The sequence below is a fragment of the Talpa occidentalis genome, unplaced genomic scaffold (assembly GCF_014898055.3).
Source record: "Talpa occidentalis isolate TD23 unplaced genomic scaffold, MPIMG_talOcc4v2.1 talOcc4.14, whole genome shotgun sequence".
NCBI lineage: Eukaryota > Metazoa > Chordata > Mammalia > Eulipotyphla > Talpidae > Talpa > Talpa occidentalis.
The window spans coordinates 3,445,717-3,460,113 of NW_023601433.1; the positions used below are offsets into that span (position 1 = coordinate 3,445,717).

The following is a 14,397-nucleotide window of genomic DNA, read 5'->3' on the forward strand; positions in this document are numbered from 1 at the left end:
CGATTTACTAGCATAAGCCGTTTTTAGCTCACTATTATAATCAATCTATTAATTCCTAGTGATTACAATCAGCACTAATTACGTTACCCTTACAGTGGTGCGTGGCTTCAGGGGGATGCAGCAGGTGGATGTGGTGTCCCCAAGGCTCCACAGCACAAGTCCCTGTGCCCCTTTGGAAGATGCCCATCGCCTTGGCTGGGTGGGGTCACGCACAGCCACCTGCCGAGGCTGGGATGTCCTCTGACGTGGGCTCAAGGCAACTTCTCCTCTGTCTGGCGGCAAGTTCTCACCCCTCTCAGCCTCAGCTCCCTGTGTGCTCCTGTCATGGGGAGAGGACAGGCTGGTACCTGCAGGTGCCTCCTCCCGCCTTTCTCTGGGACGTGACACGGGAGGGCCCTGTGTCGGTGCCCCGGGCTTTCTGTCCTGGCCTTGGATCTGTTTTGCGTCAACACCTGGAAATACCCCTCACTTATTCTGTACTTCCCTTTTATGTATGGAAATTAGGGGGCTGTGTCCATCTGGGGTGTCCATAGCTCTGCCTTTTAATTTATTAAGGCCCTGAATTCCTGGTGAGGTGAAGGCCAGACTGATGCCTGTGGAAACTCAGAAGAGTGGCCAGCTGCCGCGCGGTTCTCCTTCCTCCCTCTAACCGAGCTGGCTTCTCTTTCCCACGCCGAGTGCAGTTGCTTTGCTCAGAAAGGAGAGACACTGTTGACTTGACCCCCCAGCCAGGAATGGAGACTTCAGAGATGCAGGCTCTGGGGGTCGCGGGCATGTTTAAAGACAAGGCTCTGACCCCAGTAATTAGCAGAGACTTGGACCATCACCAGCGAGCTTCTTGAGTTAGCGCGCCGCCATCTTGTTTACTTTATTAAAATTCTTATTTTACTAAGCCCTTCTACTGTGCCAAGTGCTTTACATAAATATTTTATTTGACCCTAATAATAGCCCGAGGAGGCAGTTACTATTCTTAACCCCACTTTATCGATGAGGAAATGGAACTTGGCGAGTTAAGTGAGCTGACCAACGGCACAGTGGTCAGCTGAGCAGTGGGGACAAGTCTGTGTGTTTGAGAACCTTGTTGCAGGGTTAAGAGCCTTCACTGCGTCTCAGTCAAGGGGGATGAAAAGATGGTGCTGGAAGCAGCCTTCCCTGCTTTCGGTCTTACTCTTGGGTTGCTGAAGAGGGTCAGTAGAATGAGACGAGAAACGTGGCAAGAAGCCCTGGCCTTCAGTGCACTGCGCGGACTTAGAGGAGGGGCTGGTGGTGTGTGTGGGGGGAGAACAAAGAGGGAAAGGAAAGTTCTAGAAAGGGTTTGAGGCAGCGGTGCAGTTGCGTTCTCTCCTGAAGCGCAGGGCCTGATGGGTGGGCTGAGGTGTCAGGATGGGTCTGGGATCAGAGCAGGTGTGACAGGATAGAAATCAGATCGTGTTTTGGGGAGGCAGGAGCAAAGTGTTGCTCTGTGAATAGTAGGAGAGCTAATGACAGACTTTGAGCATTAAGACTAAATTGGGGCTTCCCCTGGTGGCGCAGCGGTTGAGCGCTGGGTTGAGAAGCTGCCCGTAGCCTCTGCGGCGCTGGTTCAATCCCCGGCTGCTCCCCGGCCACTGGAGGAGGGTCCCACATGGCGCGCAGACCTCTCCTGCCGCCCGCTGCTCCCCTCAGCAGTGTACTTCGGTCCTTCTGCCTGTTCTTCTCCCCGCTCTGGCTCTGGTGAATTCTCTCACCCTCCCGCGCTTCTGACTGTACCCAGTGCTTGTATAAATAAATAAATAAATAAATCTTTAAAAAAAAAAAGACTAAATTGTACGTGTTTGTGAATCAGGACACACCCAAATAAAATCAGAGCATGGATTTGATGGAAATTCTGCAGCAGACCCAAGGGAAACAGTAAATATGCTCTTGCACACTTCATATTATTTTTTAGGTTTTCTTAAAATTGAAGTTTGTGGCAGACAGGCTAGCTCAGGGTATGGCAGACAGGCTAGCTCAGGGTATGGTGATAGCGGCCTAGACCTGGGCCGAGCTTGGACTGAATCTCAGCTTCACCCTTTCCCAGCTGAGGGAGGTGGACGGGTTGATGAAACTGCTGAGCCTGCTTCTCTTACCTGTGAAGTGGGCATAACCACTGCAGGGTGGTGAAGGATTCCTGAGTCAACATTCATCAATTATTGGGCCACAGTAGGTGCTCATCCAACTGTAGTTTGATTAAATTAGAAAATGCAGGAAAGTATAGCCCGGTGCCTGGCGTCTAGCGGGTTCTCCACAAATAGGTGTAGTTCCTGTGTGTGTGTGTGTGTCTGCAGGCATGTCAACATGTCATCGCTGTGGTCACAGTCTGCCTAGACAGACTTTGGAAAGACACACGTATATTCCACAGCAGTTGAGAGCGTTTCACATTAAGGCCCTCTGAGAACCAGGTCAAGGTGGGAACAGTACTGGTCTTTTAGGTGTTACCCTTAAAAACTAACTGCTGTTTATTGGCGTGAGGATGACGGTGTGTTGACTGGGAGAGGTGTCACGTTGGGTGCCACCCCCCCCACCCCGCCCCAGACCACTCAACACGAGGTCATGCTGATGATGGTGACGGTCCTCAAACAGATCCCTGACCCCACTGGCCGGCGCATCCTACAGAGTTCTCCCATTTACTTGCCTAGCACTTAAGTGCATTTAAAAAATTTTTAGTGAGCAAATTGTTGATGTAATGAAGACCTTCTACTTCGAATACAGACGCCAGGATGAGAAATAGTGCCCGGGACTCGGGCTTCCCAGAGAATGTTTCCCAGTTGTGGAGGGCGAGGTCCGCTCCCTCTGGTTGTGCGCACAGCTGGGCACTGCCCGTGTTGTGTGCACAGAGCTTGCTGCTGTCCGGCCGTCCTCTGCTTTCCTCCAGCAATTCCAGAGCTGCCCATCACTGGTTCTGCACCGTTGTCAGTTGGCGGGAACTTCCAACTCTTCAGTTTCTTTGCCCCCGACCTCCCTTTCAGTCGTTAATTCTCTTAAAATGCCCTCACTACACTACGGAGCTGCTGTTTCAGGTGCCTGGGGAGGAGCCCCCCTGTTCCCACATTTGCATGCCAGGTCATACTGAGCATGCTGGGCAGTCAGCGGTTCCAGATACTATTGACAACAGCCTCTTGGCCGGGCTGACGTTATCCAGCGAGGGCTCGCTCCACCCTGCTCTTTCCATCTGTCACTGCTTTGCCGAAACTGCTTAGGTCAATGTCAAGATCCACTCATTAATACTGGTGTTAGCTAACCCCAGAAACACACCCACGTTCTGAAAGGGACACTTTAAAACTGGATGGATTTTCAAGTCCGTTACAAAACACTGGGGTTTTTAATAGAACGCTAACAAACAATACTGTTGCGCAAGTGAAAAATAATAAAGCAAACCTGCCTCAATAGCTGTAACTTCATAAGCTCAGAATTCTGCCTGCTGCTCTGGGGACAGAAGCTCATGAGAACGAGGGGAAGAAACTGCGAAGTTAGAGGCTATAGAATAAGCCCAGCATCAGACGGACGTAGGCGGCGGTCCTGGCGGTCCCTCGCGAGGGCTGCCCGCAGGGCACAGCAGGCTTGTTTCCTCCTCACCACCCCACGTCCTCAGTGGCAGCGTCACCTCGTGCATTTTCTGTTCAGCACAAGATAAATGTGAGTCCTGCACTCCTGGCCAGGTCTCAAAGAACTTCCTGAGTCCCCCGTTGCCCTCGGCGCTGCTGGCCTCGCCTGCCCTGCAGCGCCCTGGCCAGAGCTGCGGCTGAGCGTGCAGAGGCGCGCGGCCTTCCCCGGGCAATGCAGGGAGCTTCCTGACTGCACGCGCTCCGGCCCCAGCAGCGCCAGCTGAGAACCTGGATTAGAACTCGGGGCCCTTGTGGCTCCATCTGTTGCTCCTGTCTTCCATGACAAATCTCCTCTCCTGCTAGGATGGTTTGACTTTTACAGGGTCTTGATTTCCATTTTAATAATCTCAAGCCTTCCCTCGGCTCTGCGAAGGAATTAAATTTAAATATGTAGCCTGCATTTTATCTTGACATTTTCTTTAGAAGGCAGGAAAAAGGAAGAGGAGGAGGGGGGCCAGACAGGCGTGTTCCCGTCCAGAGCAGAGCCCTTCCCGTTGGTGGAGGCCTTTGTTCCGTTCATCTTGGGAGCCCGTAGGGCCGCGGCTGCCCGGCCAGCTCTAGGCTCTCCGGTTACCCCCAAGACACCAGGCAGCTCTGCCTTCCACCTTCCAGGTCCCCGTGGGCAGTGCGCCGGTGTCAGCATTAAGCGATGGGGCTTAAAGATAGTCTTGTCAGTCTAATTGATCTTGAGTCATTGCCGTTCCTGTCAGAGCTGTCTGTCTCCTTACCCATAATCCTCGTCACTTTGATCGCCCGTCAGGAATACGGGACTTGGCCCGGCCTCGCCTTCATCCAATAACATTATGAAATTGAGACTGACACTTCCATTGGCACTAATTTCTCTAAGAGATTGGAGCCAGAGGACAAGTGGTTTAGCTTCATGGCAGTTAAGCTTTCCAAGTAGATCAAGATGGCCTAAGATTGATTGACCTGTACCCTGGGGGAGGGGAGGGTGGTTAGGAGTTGGGGGGGGGACGCGGAATCAATGGCCCCGTTGTCATCACCATCAAGGGATATTTATTGACTGCCCAAGATGGACAATGTCCCATAAAGATATTTACAGGCCAGGCCCCCCAGAGAGAGCTTCAAAGGGAGTTGAGAACATTCCAGCATGTAGGCTAGAGTGGCTCACTGCCACCCCCCCCTCCCATGACACTGCCCCCCTGCGTCTGGAATCCAAACCAACAATGGATTCTACCTTGACTATCTTTTTACCACCCACCCCTTGCACACGCATGAAACCCAGGTTACTTTTTATTTGGGTGACTACCTCATTTCTATCCAAGCCAAAAAGGGGGGCTATTAATTATGTTGGAACAGCAGGTATAAACAAGGATTGGCCTGGGAAAATCAGGGGGTATGGCCACCTTCCTTTAGGTAGAATGGAGGGTGGAGATACCCCCTCTTTGGCGGGGCAGAATTCTGTACCTGAGCCTCCTTTGTGTTAATGGATTTGTGTGGACACAGGCTGCTGATGAGGAGGCCCATGAAAGTGAGAGATAGATAATTGATTGATAGATAATTGTGAATTGATAGATAATATTCCGGGGTCTGGAAGGCAGCCTGAGACTAGCTCCTTGGAAGGGATTGTAGGAACTCACAGTATTGAAGAAAAATGCGCATTTTCAGATGAGATAGTTAAATCTTTCCCCTCCATTTGTACCAGTCTGGCCCATGTGTGTATCTTCAGAAACATAAAACTGCTCACCCGCTACTACCAGAACCTTCCTCTGTCTCCTTTTTGGGGAATATTCAGTTTGCGTGTTCAGTATCTTGACATCGTACATGTCAGTGTATGGTGGCTCTTACCCATGGAGACGTGCTGTCGGGTGAGGAGAAGGAGAGGTGACTCCTACAGAAATGCCGTCTCCTTGCACACCTGTAAGCACGTGACTTCTCGCATGGGTTCCTACGTGTTCTGGCTCAGGAGCCTGCCACTGTGCAGCCAGGATCCCAGCACGGCCGCAGGGTCTGGGGGGAGCGTGAGCGAGACATCCCGGCTCACCCTGCCATGCCCTCTGGGCACCGGCCCTGCCAGTGGAGCCCTGCAGGGACCGGGGCAGGTGGATGAACAGAAACAGGTGCCACGGTGTATAAAGCATCCACACGAGGCAAGAGATCACAGAGCTGAGACTGTGTTATTTCGATTGATTTTGGTGTCGTGTTTATACCTTCACATGCTGGAAATCAATTGTTCCTCTGCTCCCGCCTGTCCCTGCCGCAGTGCTGTGTGATGAAATGCTTCTGTCACTTTTACTGTGTGCCCGTGAAAGGGATGAGCGGCTCACGAGTGAGTAGGGGCTCGCCGAGCTGCTGTGCCGGTGCATGGAGGAGAGGCGGCAGCCATGGTTCAGGGTGCCTCCGAGGTGATGGCCGCTGAGTAAGCAGAGAGGACCTGTGGGCACAGGAGGGCAAGTCCCCTGGGGTGGAGGGTAGGGCTGTCTGCAGGGAGGAAGGGTGATGGGCGTCTGGGCTGGGGTTCGCTGAGCTCCAGTCCTCCTGAGCCTGCTTTCCTCCTGCCTGTCCCTGGGCGTTGTCGCTGGCGTGCTGCCCCCGACGGCCTGCCCCACGGTCCTCATCACACACACTTCCGTGTACTCTGCCTCCCACTTGGGCCTCTTCATGGCCTGGGCCCCTTCGTGACTGGGTGTGTCTTCCCCTCTCCCCAGGGTCTTGTTCGCAGCCTGCACAGCAGGCAGCATGCAGACACCTGGGTGAGGAGAGCTGGCTAGACGGTGGTGTGTTGGGAGCTACATTTGAAGCTTCTAGAATGGGCTTAGTCCTGGGACATAGCTGCTTCTGGGAGGGTCAGCATCGCAGAGGGTAGCCCCACTCAGCCGAAAGCCATAGTCCCCTGTCAACATCCTTCCAGTGCCGTCTCATCTGCTACGCTGCCTGTGGCTGCTGGAACCGGTGCTGAGGCGGGGCAGATGGGAGGCTTGGTGTTGTGGATTGAATCGTGTCCTTCAAAACCTGTGTTAAAGTTGTGACCCATGGAGAGGGGTCAGAGGGAGGGAGGAGGGACATAAGGGACTGAGGTGATGGTGCATGGGTGCCTTGACATGGAGACAGACACACAGAGAGGCACGTCCACATGACACAGAGGAGGGTGTACCTAAGGTGGAGGAGGATCCAAGGACGACCAGCCACCAGCAGATGCTCGGACTAGGCCAGGAAGGGTCTTCCTGGAGACTCAGAGGGCCCCTGGCCCTGCTGACTCCTGACCTCGGTCTCCAGTCTCCATGTGGTTGAATCAGCCGCCCAGTCGGTGGTCTTTTCTTCCAGACAACTCAGGGACCTAGTATGCGCAGAGGCTGCCTGACCGTGTCCAGACCAGCACCCCCATGGATCATGTCCTCTGTATTAAGGACCCTTTCCGAGAAACTCAGAGAAACTTGGATAGAGAGAGTCCTTGACCTGAAGGGACTGATGATGTAGCAACTTCATGGGCAATTGAGGAACTTGAGTTGGGATGAACCCCAGGAGCTGGGCCAGGGTGGACCCCAAGACAATCCAACAATAGGATGTTTCAGGTGTGGGGGTGAAATATAAATGTGACCCCCCCTGGTTTTCTAAGGATGTGGTGCTTCTGATGAAAATCATCCTATAAGCCTCTGGCAGAATTTTAAGTTCCGAAGTGGAATTCCATAGGACCGTGCCCTGACTCTCCCTGGAGATATCTCCATGGGGGCCCGGGGCACAGGGCCTCTGTGAGCTGGCCAGACCTGGGGCCAGTTCTGTTGGGGAAAACGCTACACCTTGACAACTAGCCAGGTCTGGGAAGTGTGCCAGCCAGGAGAAGCGGTGCCAAGACCTGGTTCGGCGACAGTAGGTGAGCAGCCAGGAGGCACCTGCTGTGCTGTGCCAGGACAGTGAGGGCTAAGGCATGTGGCAGGGCCCAGCTCCTTTGGGCCTGCCGACCTCTGCAGGTGTCACAGAGGACTGAGCTCCTGGCCTGGAGACCACAGGGACCTGGGCAGGGATCACCACCAATACAGAAAGTATCCTTGGAGAGGCAAGGGCTAACTTTGACCTCATGCTGCCTTTTTTCAGGCAGGCTCACCTGGGCCCAGGTGCATTTTTCACGGGCATGGGCCTGTGGTTCATGTCCCTCCTTGTGAGTGTGTAATCCTAGGTGAAGATTCATAGCCAAGCTCCTAAAATCTCCAGGCAACATCCATGGATGTTCACTTGATGGGGCCGCCTTGTGGCTCCTGGAAATGCCACGTTGGATTTTACTTCCAGAAGCTTTGGTGCTCGAGATCCATGGCCACCTCATGGTTTCTAGGACGTCTGATGGGACTGACAGGAAGAACCTTGGAAGAACCCTGGGCTGGTCATCATCAGAGGAGGTCAAGTCGCTGCTCCCCTCAACTACGTGGCCATCCGCTTTAACAACTCAGTGCTCTGTTTCCTCATCAGTGAGGAAACATATCCCTGTCCACTGGGTGTCTGTGATGATTGAGTTCCTGGATGAGGGAGTGCCTTGTGGGGAATAATGTGCCTGGCAGCTCCATCTCTGTTAGATGCGGGTTTAATGTGCCATCTCCAGGGCCCTGATTCCACAAGGCTCCCCGAAGGCCCCCTACCTTCTCAGTGAGCATTTTCTAATAAAGGAGAAGGTATCTTTTTGTCTAACATAAGTGACATGGTCTGTGCCAAGCCCAAGAATCTCCCAAGCTTGGGAACAGGTTTGCAATCTCAGAAGGATCTGGAAGAAGCCATTGGGCATCCATGCTTTGTCCCTAGCTATTCATTCAGACCCCATTTCAGCCTCTTAGATTTGTCCTCCTTAAGGACATTGCAGTTCAGAGGGGTTTTCATTCTAGACCCATAGATTTGGGGCATATGAATATGGGCCTTGAGGTAAGGAGGGGAGTGGTCAGGACGGTGAGCTCTGGAGCAGTGTCCAGTGGCCAGCGAGGCCCAGCAGGCATCAGCTGTTACTGTGGCACTTGGTCTGAGTGAGTGAGACCATGTCCCTGGAGAGTCTGGGGTTTCTGCAGGTGGCAGTGTCCCATGGCCTTGCTCCGATGTGCTCACACACATGGAGAGGATTCCCTCCAGACACAGCTCGGGAAAGCACCTGCTTGAAAGCAGTGCCTGAGACCCGTGAACCTGTGGGGACCCCACATCATTCAGTCCCACTGGCCTCAAGTTTCTTCTGAATCTTCTTCACATTAGTCGCCCGTGTCTTCCTATCTAGTCCTGCCTCCCTTTAATTTAATGGACCTCACTGGAGCCGTCCACAGGTGACCCAGCAGCGACTTAGACACCGCGTTTCCCATCGGTGAACGAGGGAAGTCATAGCCACTAGGCCTAGCCCACATGGATTTGGGCTCTCGCTCCCCTGGTGACACTGGATTATACAGATTACATGATGCAGCTTAGTTAGTGCAGAGATGTCAGTGACTCAACGTGGTGGCACCCAGGACAGCAGCTCAAACTGTTTCCCTCCAGTCACAGATGCCCCTGAAAGGGTAGTGGGGAGCTTTGGTTAATCTTTTCAGAAGGAATAAATGCATCTAGTGGGGGGTAACACTGGCTGGCCAATGCGCAGTAGCCAAGGCTGACGCGAGAGAGGTGGAGGCCTGAGCTGTCACCTTTTTATGGGCCCTTGAACAAGAACAGCAGATTCTGTGCTCCAGAATTGTAGAAGGTTCCCCTGCTATTCCCAAGGAGGGCATGTCTATAAATCCTATAAATCCTTTCATAAGCTGAATGGCATCAAGTGAAGAAGCCATTACCATTAATTTATGTGGAGAAAATTTTGAGAATTCCTAGACTCAAAAATAACCTACCAAATCATACCAAGTAATACATAAAACCTAAAATCCCACTAGTACCATGTAAGAACAGGAAGGCTGGGGTGAATACACACCCCGTGAAGTGTAGTTCCCAGGGTGGGAGCTTGGTGGGTGCTTGACGGGCAACAGCTGCTGCAAAACCAGCACTGAACGTTATATTTGCTTTTTTTTTTTTTTTTTAAAGATTTATTTATTTATTTATGCAAGCACTGGGTACAGTCAGAAGCGCGGGAGGGTGAGAGAATTCACCAGAGCCAGAGCGGGGAGCAGAGCAGGCAGAAGGACCGAGGTACACTGCTGAGGGGAGCAGCGGGCGGCAGGAGAGGTCTGCGCGCCATGTGGGACCCTCCTCCGGTGGCCTTTTGACCTTTTAGAGTTAAAGTGAAAATCCTCTTGGGGTATCTCTGTTTTTTAACATTTTATTTATTTTTTCCCACCATCTACTTCTTGGACACTTTGTCCTGCTGGCCTCCCACTTGACGTTAGTTATCGATGTTTGCTAGTTTGTGATTATTCTGCTTTCTCAGTACATCCACTGACTCCTTGTTTTACTCATCTGTATGAAATTGTGCAATGCTGGTCTTTATCTTTCTAGCTTGTTTTATGACACACTGTTCTCTTAAGCTTCTTCCATCAGGACAATTTGTCTTTGCTTATGGCTGCTTAGGGATTTGAACGTGCCATGTCGTCTCTGGCGGTGGTAACTTAGGTTGCTTCTTGTTAGCAAAGACAGGTCCTAATGTAGGTGTTTCCTAAAAGGGAAGTGGCTTAGCATGTACTTTTGAAAAGAAGGGAGTACTTGTAGATGCAATTGGGAGGTAATTGCTTGCTTCCTGTTGATGCCTGGGATGTCCTGAAATACAGTCTGGAGGAAGCGTCATTGCAGAAAGCTGATGACATTTGCTTTCCCTCCAGCTTGCGTGTTTCTATATCTGCCGGCCCTTCGCTGCCGGCCATTCTTCTGCCCAGAATGGGCCCCTTCCAGCCACAACCTGGTGCACCAGTTGTAAGCCTCAAGTTCCCCAGAAATGTCATGAACTCCACTCCCAAATGAAGCCAGTTCTCTTGAGAATGAGTCTCAAGGGACTTAAGATTGGGAGTGTGATGGAGATTGTGGATCGATCCATTTTAACTCATCCCGGTGTCAGAAAAACAACGCCGGAGCTTTGGCCCGCTCGGTGCCAGAAATGAGCGCAGACGTGGAATCAGTAGATGCGGGTCTGTCTGCTGCTTATTAACTGTGTGACCTTGGGAAAATGATGAGACTTTGAGCTTCAGTTTCCTCAACTGCGTGAACTGAAATAACAGGATCTCCCCCCGGGGTTGTCCTGATGATTAACTGAGATACGGGAAAACAAGTGTTCAGAGCACGGTCCGCCGTCCCTTTCCTTAAATGTGCGTTTTAGGGCTGGTTGATCAGCGGCATCATTTTCAATCACTGAACTATCCCTCCAAGTGATGAACGCCACGAGGCATGAACAGAGCCTTTGGTTTCTGGAAGAGGCTGGGAGGGAATTTGAGCCCGAGAATAAAGCTTATCTTTTGGGAAATGACTCAGGGAGAGGAGTGGAGAAGCGAGGAGGGCATGCCTTGTTGTGCAGCCTGCAGGACCAGTGGGAGCTGGTCCCCAAGACCACAGCAGCAAAGTCCATCTAGAAGCTGGAGGAGCCTGGAGGGAGAGTCCAGAGGAGCTGGCCCGGGGATGAAGACTCAGTCCCTGGGTACTCTCGGGGGCACAGCCCATGTTCACTTGGCTTCTATCCCATATCTGCCAATAAAAATTAAGAAATTGATTTTCTTTTGTTTGCCTCTGAGGACTAGGCTCTTTTTATGAGACAGTAAATGGAATCCCTCTCTGAGCATGGCTGGATTTTTAATTGTGTTTGTTGTGCTTTCACTTATTCCATTTTATGAGTTCCTGCTCCCAGATTTGTTGATGCGAAGTGCTCACTCACCAGGGACACGTCAATGTTTGATTTGTATCAGTAGGAAAAGGTTGAGGTTTTGAAAAAATCATTTATTCTGAGGGTTGGCTTGCTTGCTTCATTCTGACACATTAAAAACCTGGAGGTTCCAATTGTATGGGGAATATAAAAATAAAATTTATTATTAAAAAAAATAAAATTAAAAAAAAAAAACTTCCTTTTAAAAAAAAATAAATAAAAAAAAAATAAAAACCTGGAGGTTCCCCCCAGGTTTCCTTTCCTTTACTTCCCCACTCGGATGGGGTGAGGAGTGGGGAGTCTTTTCAACAATGCAGGTCATGGTCTGGCTCTTTGTGGAACTGTATTAGATTAGACAGGATTAGAACTCCCTTTGGGCGTGGGGCATTGGGAGGAGGCATTTGAGATGAATCCCTGTCATCGAGGATGCTAAGAGCCTCCTTGCATAAGGCACTTTTGTAAGGCTTTGCTGAAGAGGGTGTTTAGCGGGCACAACATTGAAGGAAATGATGAACGTAGCATTGTTTGATGGGAGGTGGTTTCTCTCCTGAATTAGTCGGCATGAACCAGGTTCTGCTGTGAGAACAAACAGCACCTCTGCCAATCACCATGACTTTAGACAACTAAGCTGCATTTCCCACTGCTCCGCATGTGCACCACTTCCAAAAGTTCACTTTGGTTATTGATGTTCGATAGTTTGTAATTATTTTGCTCTGTGAGTTCATCCTCATTGATTCCTTATTTTATTCAGATTTGCAAATATTGTCCAGTATTTGCCTTTGTCTTTCTGACTTGCTTTACTGCACAGAATTCCCTCAAGAGCTCCTTCTATTTTGCCGTAAACGGTAACCTTTCATCTTGCAACTGAATAGAATTCTATTGTGTGCCTGCACCACCTCCTCTTGATCCAGGCCTCTCTCGGTGGGCATGTAGCTTGCATCCAGGTTCTGGCTATTGTAAATAATCCTGCAATAAACACTGTGGAGCATGTAATTTTGTGAGTTGGTGGTTTTGTATTTTTTGAATGGATGCCCAAGAGTGGGATCAGTAGGTCATATAGTAGTTCCATTTTTAGTTTTTTAGAGTCGGTCTAGACCACTTTCCAGAATGACTGCAGCGGTTCACATTCCCGACAACAGTGTAACAGCTCCCTGCTCTCCATGTCGTCTCCAGCGCTTGTTTTTGGGGCCTCTGCGTTCTCACGGGTGTGAGATGCTGTCTGTGTGGTCTAACTTGGCAGATCCGCTATTAAGAGTGATGACGAGCTTATATCCTTACATCTGTTCGTCTTCTGGATTCCCTCTCTGGTAAATTTTCTTTTCATATCTGCTGCCCACTTTTTAATTGGGGTTCTTGTTTTTTTTTTGTTGTTGTCAAGTTGGGGGTGCTCAGCTCTTTTAGTGGAGATCACTCTGAAGTTTTTCTGCATGTTTGCAAGGTGTTTTCAGGAACTGCTTTCTCTCTGCAAGGTGAGTGGTGCTCACTGGCATGGGCGGCCCGGTGTCCCTCTCCCCCTGACCCCACCCCCAGGCGGGCATTCCACATGGCTTGGAATAGGCCTATCTGTGATGATGGAATGGAATTCAGGTCCTCGGTTTGCATTTACACTTAGTTCTGTCTTGTTGGCGCTATTCGCTATTTGATGGGAAATACTCTCTCCATAAACTTCAGTAGGAGGTGACTGTCTCTGCGATGGAAGCGCTGTGCAGGCCACGAGGCCAAGTGGAGCAGGCGCTTCATCTTGGGACCATGGATTGGGAGGCGCTGGCACAGCCACGGCTGCTCACTCTGGGGAAGTCACTGGTGTGTGGGGGAACATCGCACCACCCAGCAGAATCACTGCTTTAGCAGGATCATGGCATTTATCATCATGGTGAACTAGCGTTTCATAATCACCTTCTTACTGGGTTTCTCCTCTGGGTTGGAAAATGGCGGGGTTGGGGTTGGTGAGGACACAAATGGTGTTCTTGGAAGCCATTGGGCAGTTTGGAACTTTCTAGAGTGGGGCAGCTGCTGGTGGGCTCAGGAGGTGCAGCCTGTTGACTGTCTTGTGAGAACGGGCCTTGCTGTCCACGGGGCCCGGAGGGTGCTGGCCGAGTCCAGTGGAAGAGGCCTGGGGTTCCTGTAGGAATCTATGGCCACTCTGAAAGGCACTCTGTCTCCAGGGCCTCATCGGAGGCTCCAGAGCCAGCTAGACGTGGGGCTCAGAGGCATCTGAATCCCAATGCCGAGTCAGCCGTTGGGGTGGGATTTGACCTCCATGGCTTCTCTGGCTCCTGAAAGGCAGATGGACACACACAAGCTGTAAGATTATTTTAAAAATCCCATTCTTGCCTCATAACCCAGGACAATTTAAACTTTTTATTCTGTTGAACTAGTTGTGATTTTCGGGCCGTGAAAAAAATTCATTTTGATTCACCTATTTTGGTGCTGCTTATACGGGGTGATGTTTCTCTTGAAGCGAATGAGGGGGGTGGTTCTCTGCATTTGGGGGTACTGCACCCTGTGGTGAGCTTCGCTCTAATGGAACGGATGGCAGAGAGTACAGGTGTCTGGGGCGGGGCTGGCTGAGGCCTCACCATGTGTGTCTTTCCCGGCCGTGCAGGTCCCGTGGCAGTTATCAGTGGCGAAGAGGACTCAGCCAGCCCGCTGCACCACATCAACCATGGCATCACCACGCCCTCGTCACTGGACGCCGGGCCAGACACAGTGGTCATCGGCATGACCCGAATCCCGGTCATTGAGAACCCCCAGTACTTCCGCCAGGGACACAACTGCCACAAGCCGGACACGTGTGAGTACTGGGGTAGAATGCTGGCCCTTCTGGGAGGGGAGGGTGGCATGGCCAGAGCCCACATAGCTGGGGTTCTGGAACCTTCTGGGGTGACCTACCTCCTGCTAAGCTTCCCACTCTCTAAGAGACCCTCCCCTTTTGTCTCCAAACTTGAAAAGTCACCTGGGCAGGGGGCTTCACTAGGGCAGCATCTGGGGTAGAGAGATCTGAGGGCAGGAGAGGTGGCCCAG

The 14,397-nt window shown here is 51.4% G+C and overlaps 1 protein-coding gene across 3 annotated transcripts in view; it reads left to right on the forward strand.

Moving 5' to 3' along the window:
- The window catches only part of NTRK3 (neurotrophic receptor tyrosine kinase 3), a 249,703-nt gene that overhangs the window by 121,104 nt on the left and 114,202 nt on the right, over positions 1-14,397 (forward strand). For all 3 annotated transcript variants that reach the window (XM_054694738.1, XM_037510027.2, XM_037510028.2), the window contains exon 12: positions 13,979-14,167. In XM_054694738.1, coding sequence (XP_054550713.1) covers positions 13,979-14,167 — 189 coding nt within the window. The remainder of the gene's footprint in view (positions 1-13,978; positions 14,168-14,397) is intronic.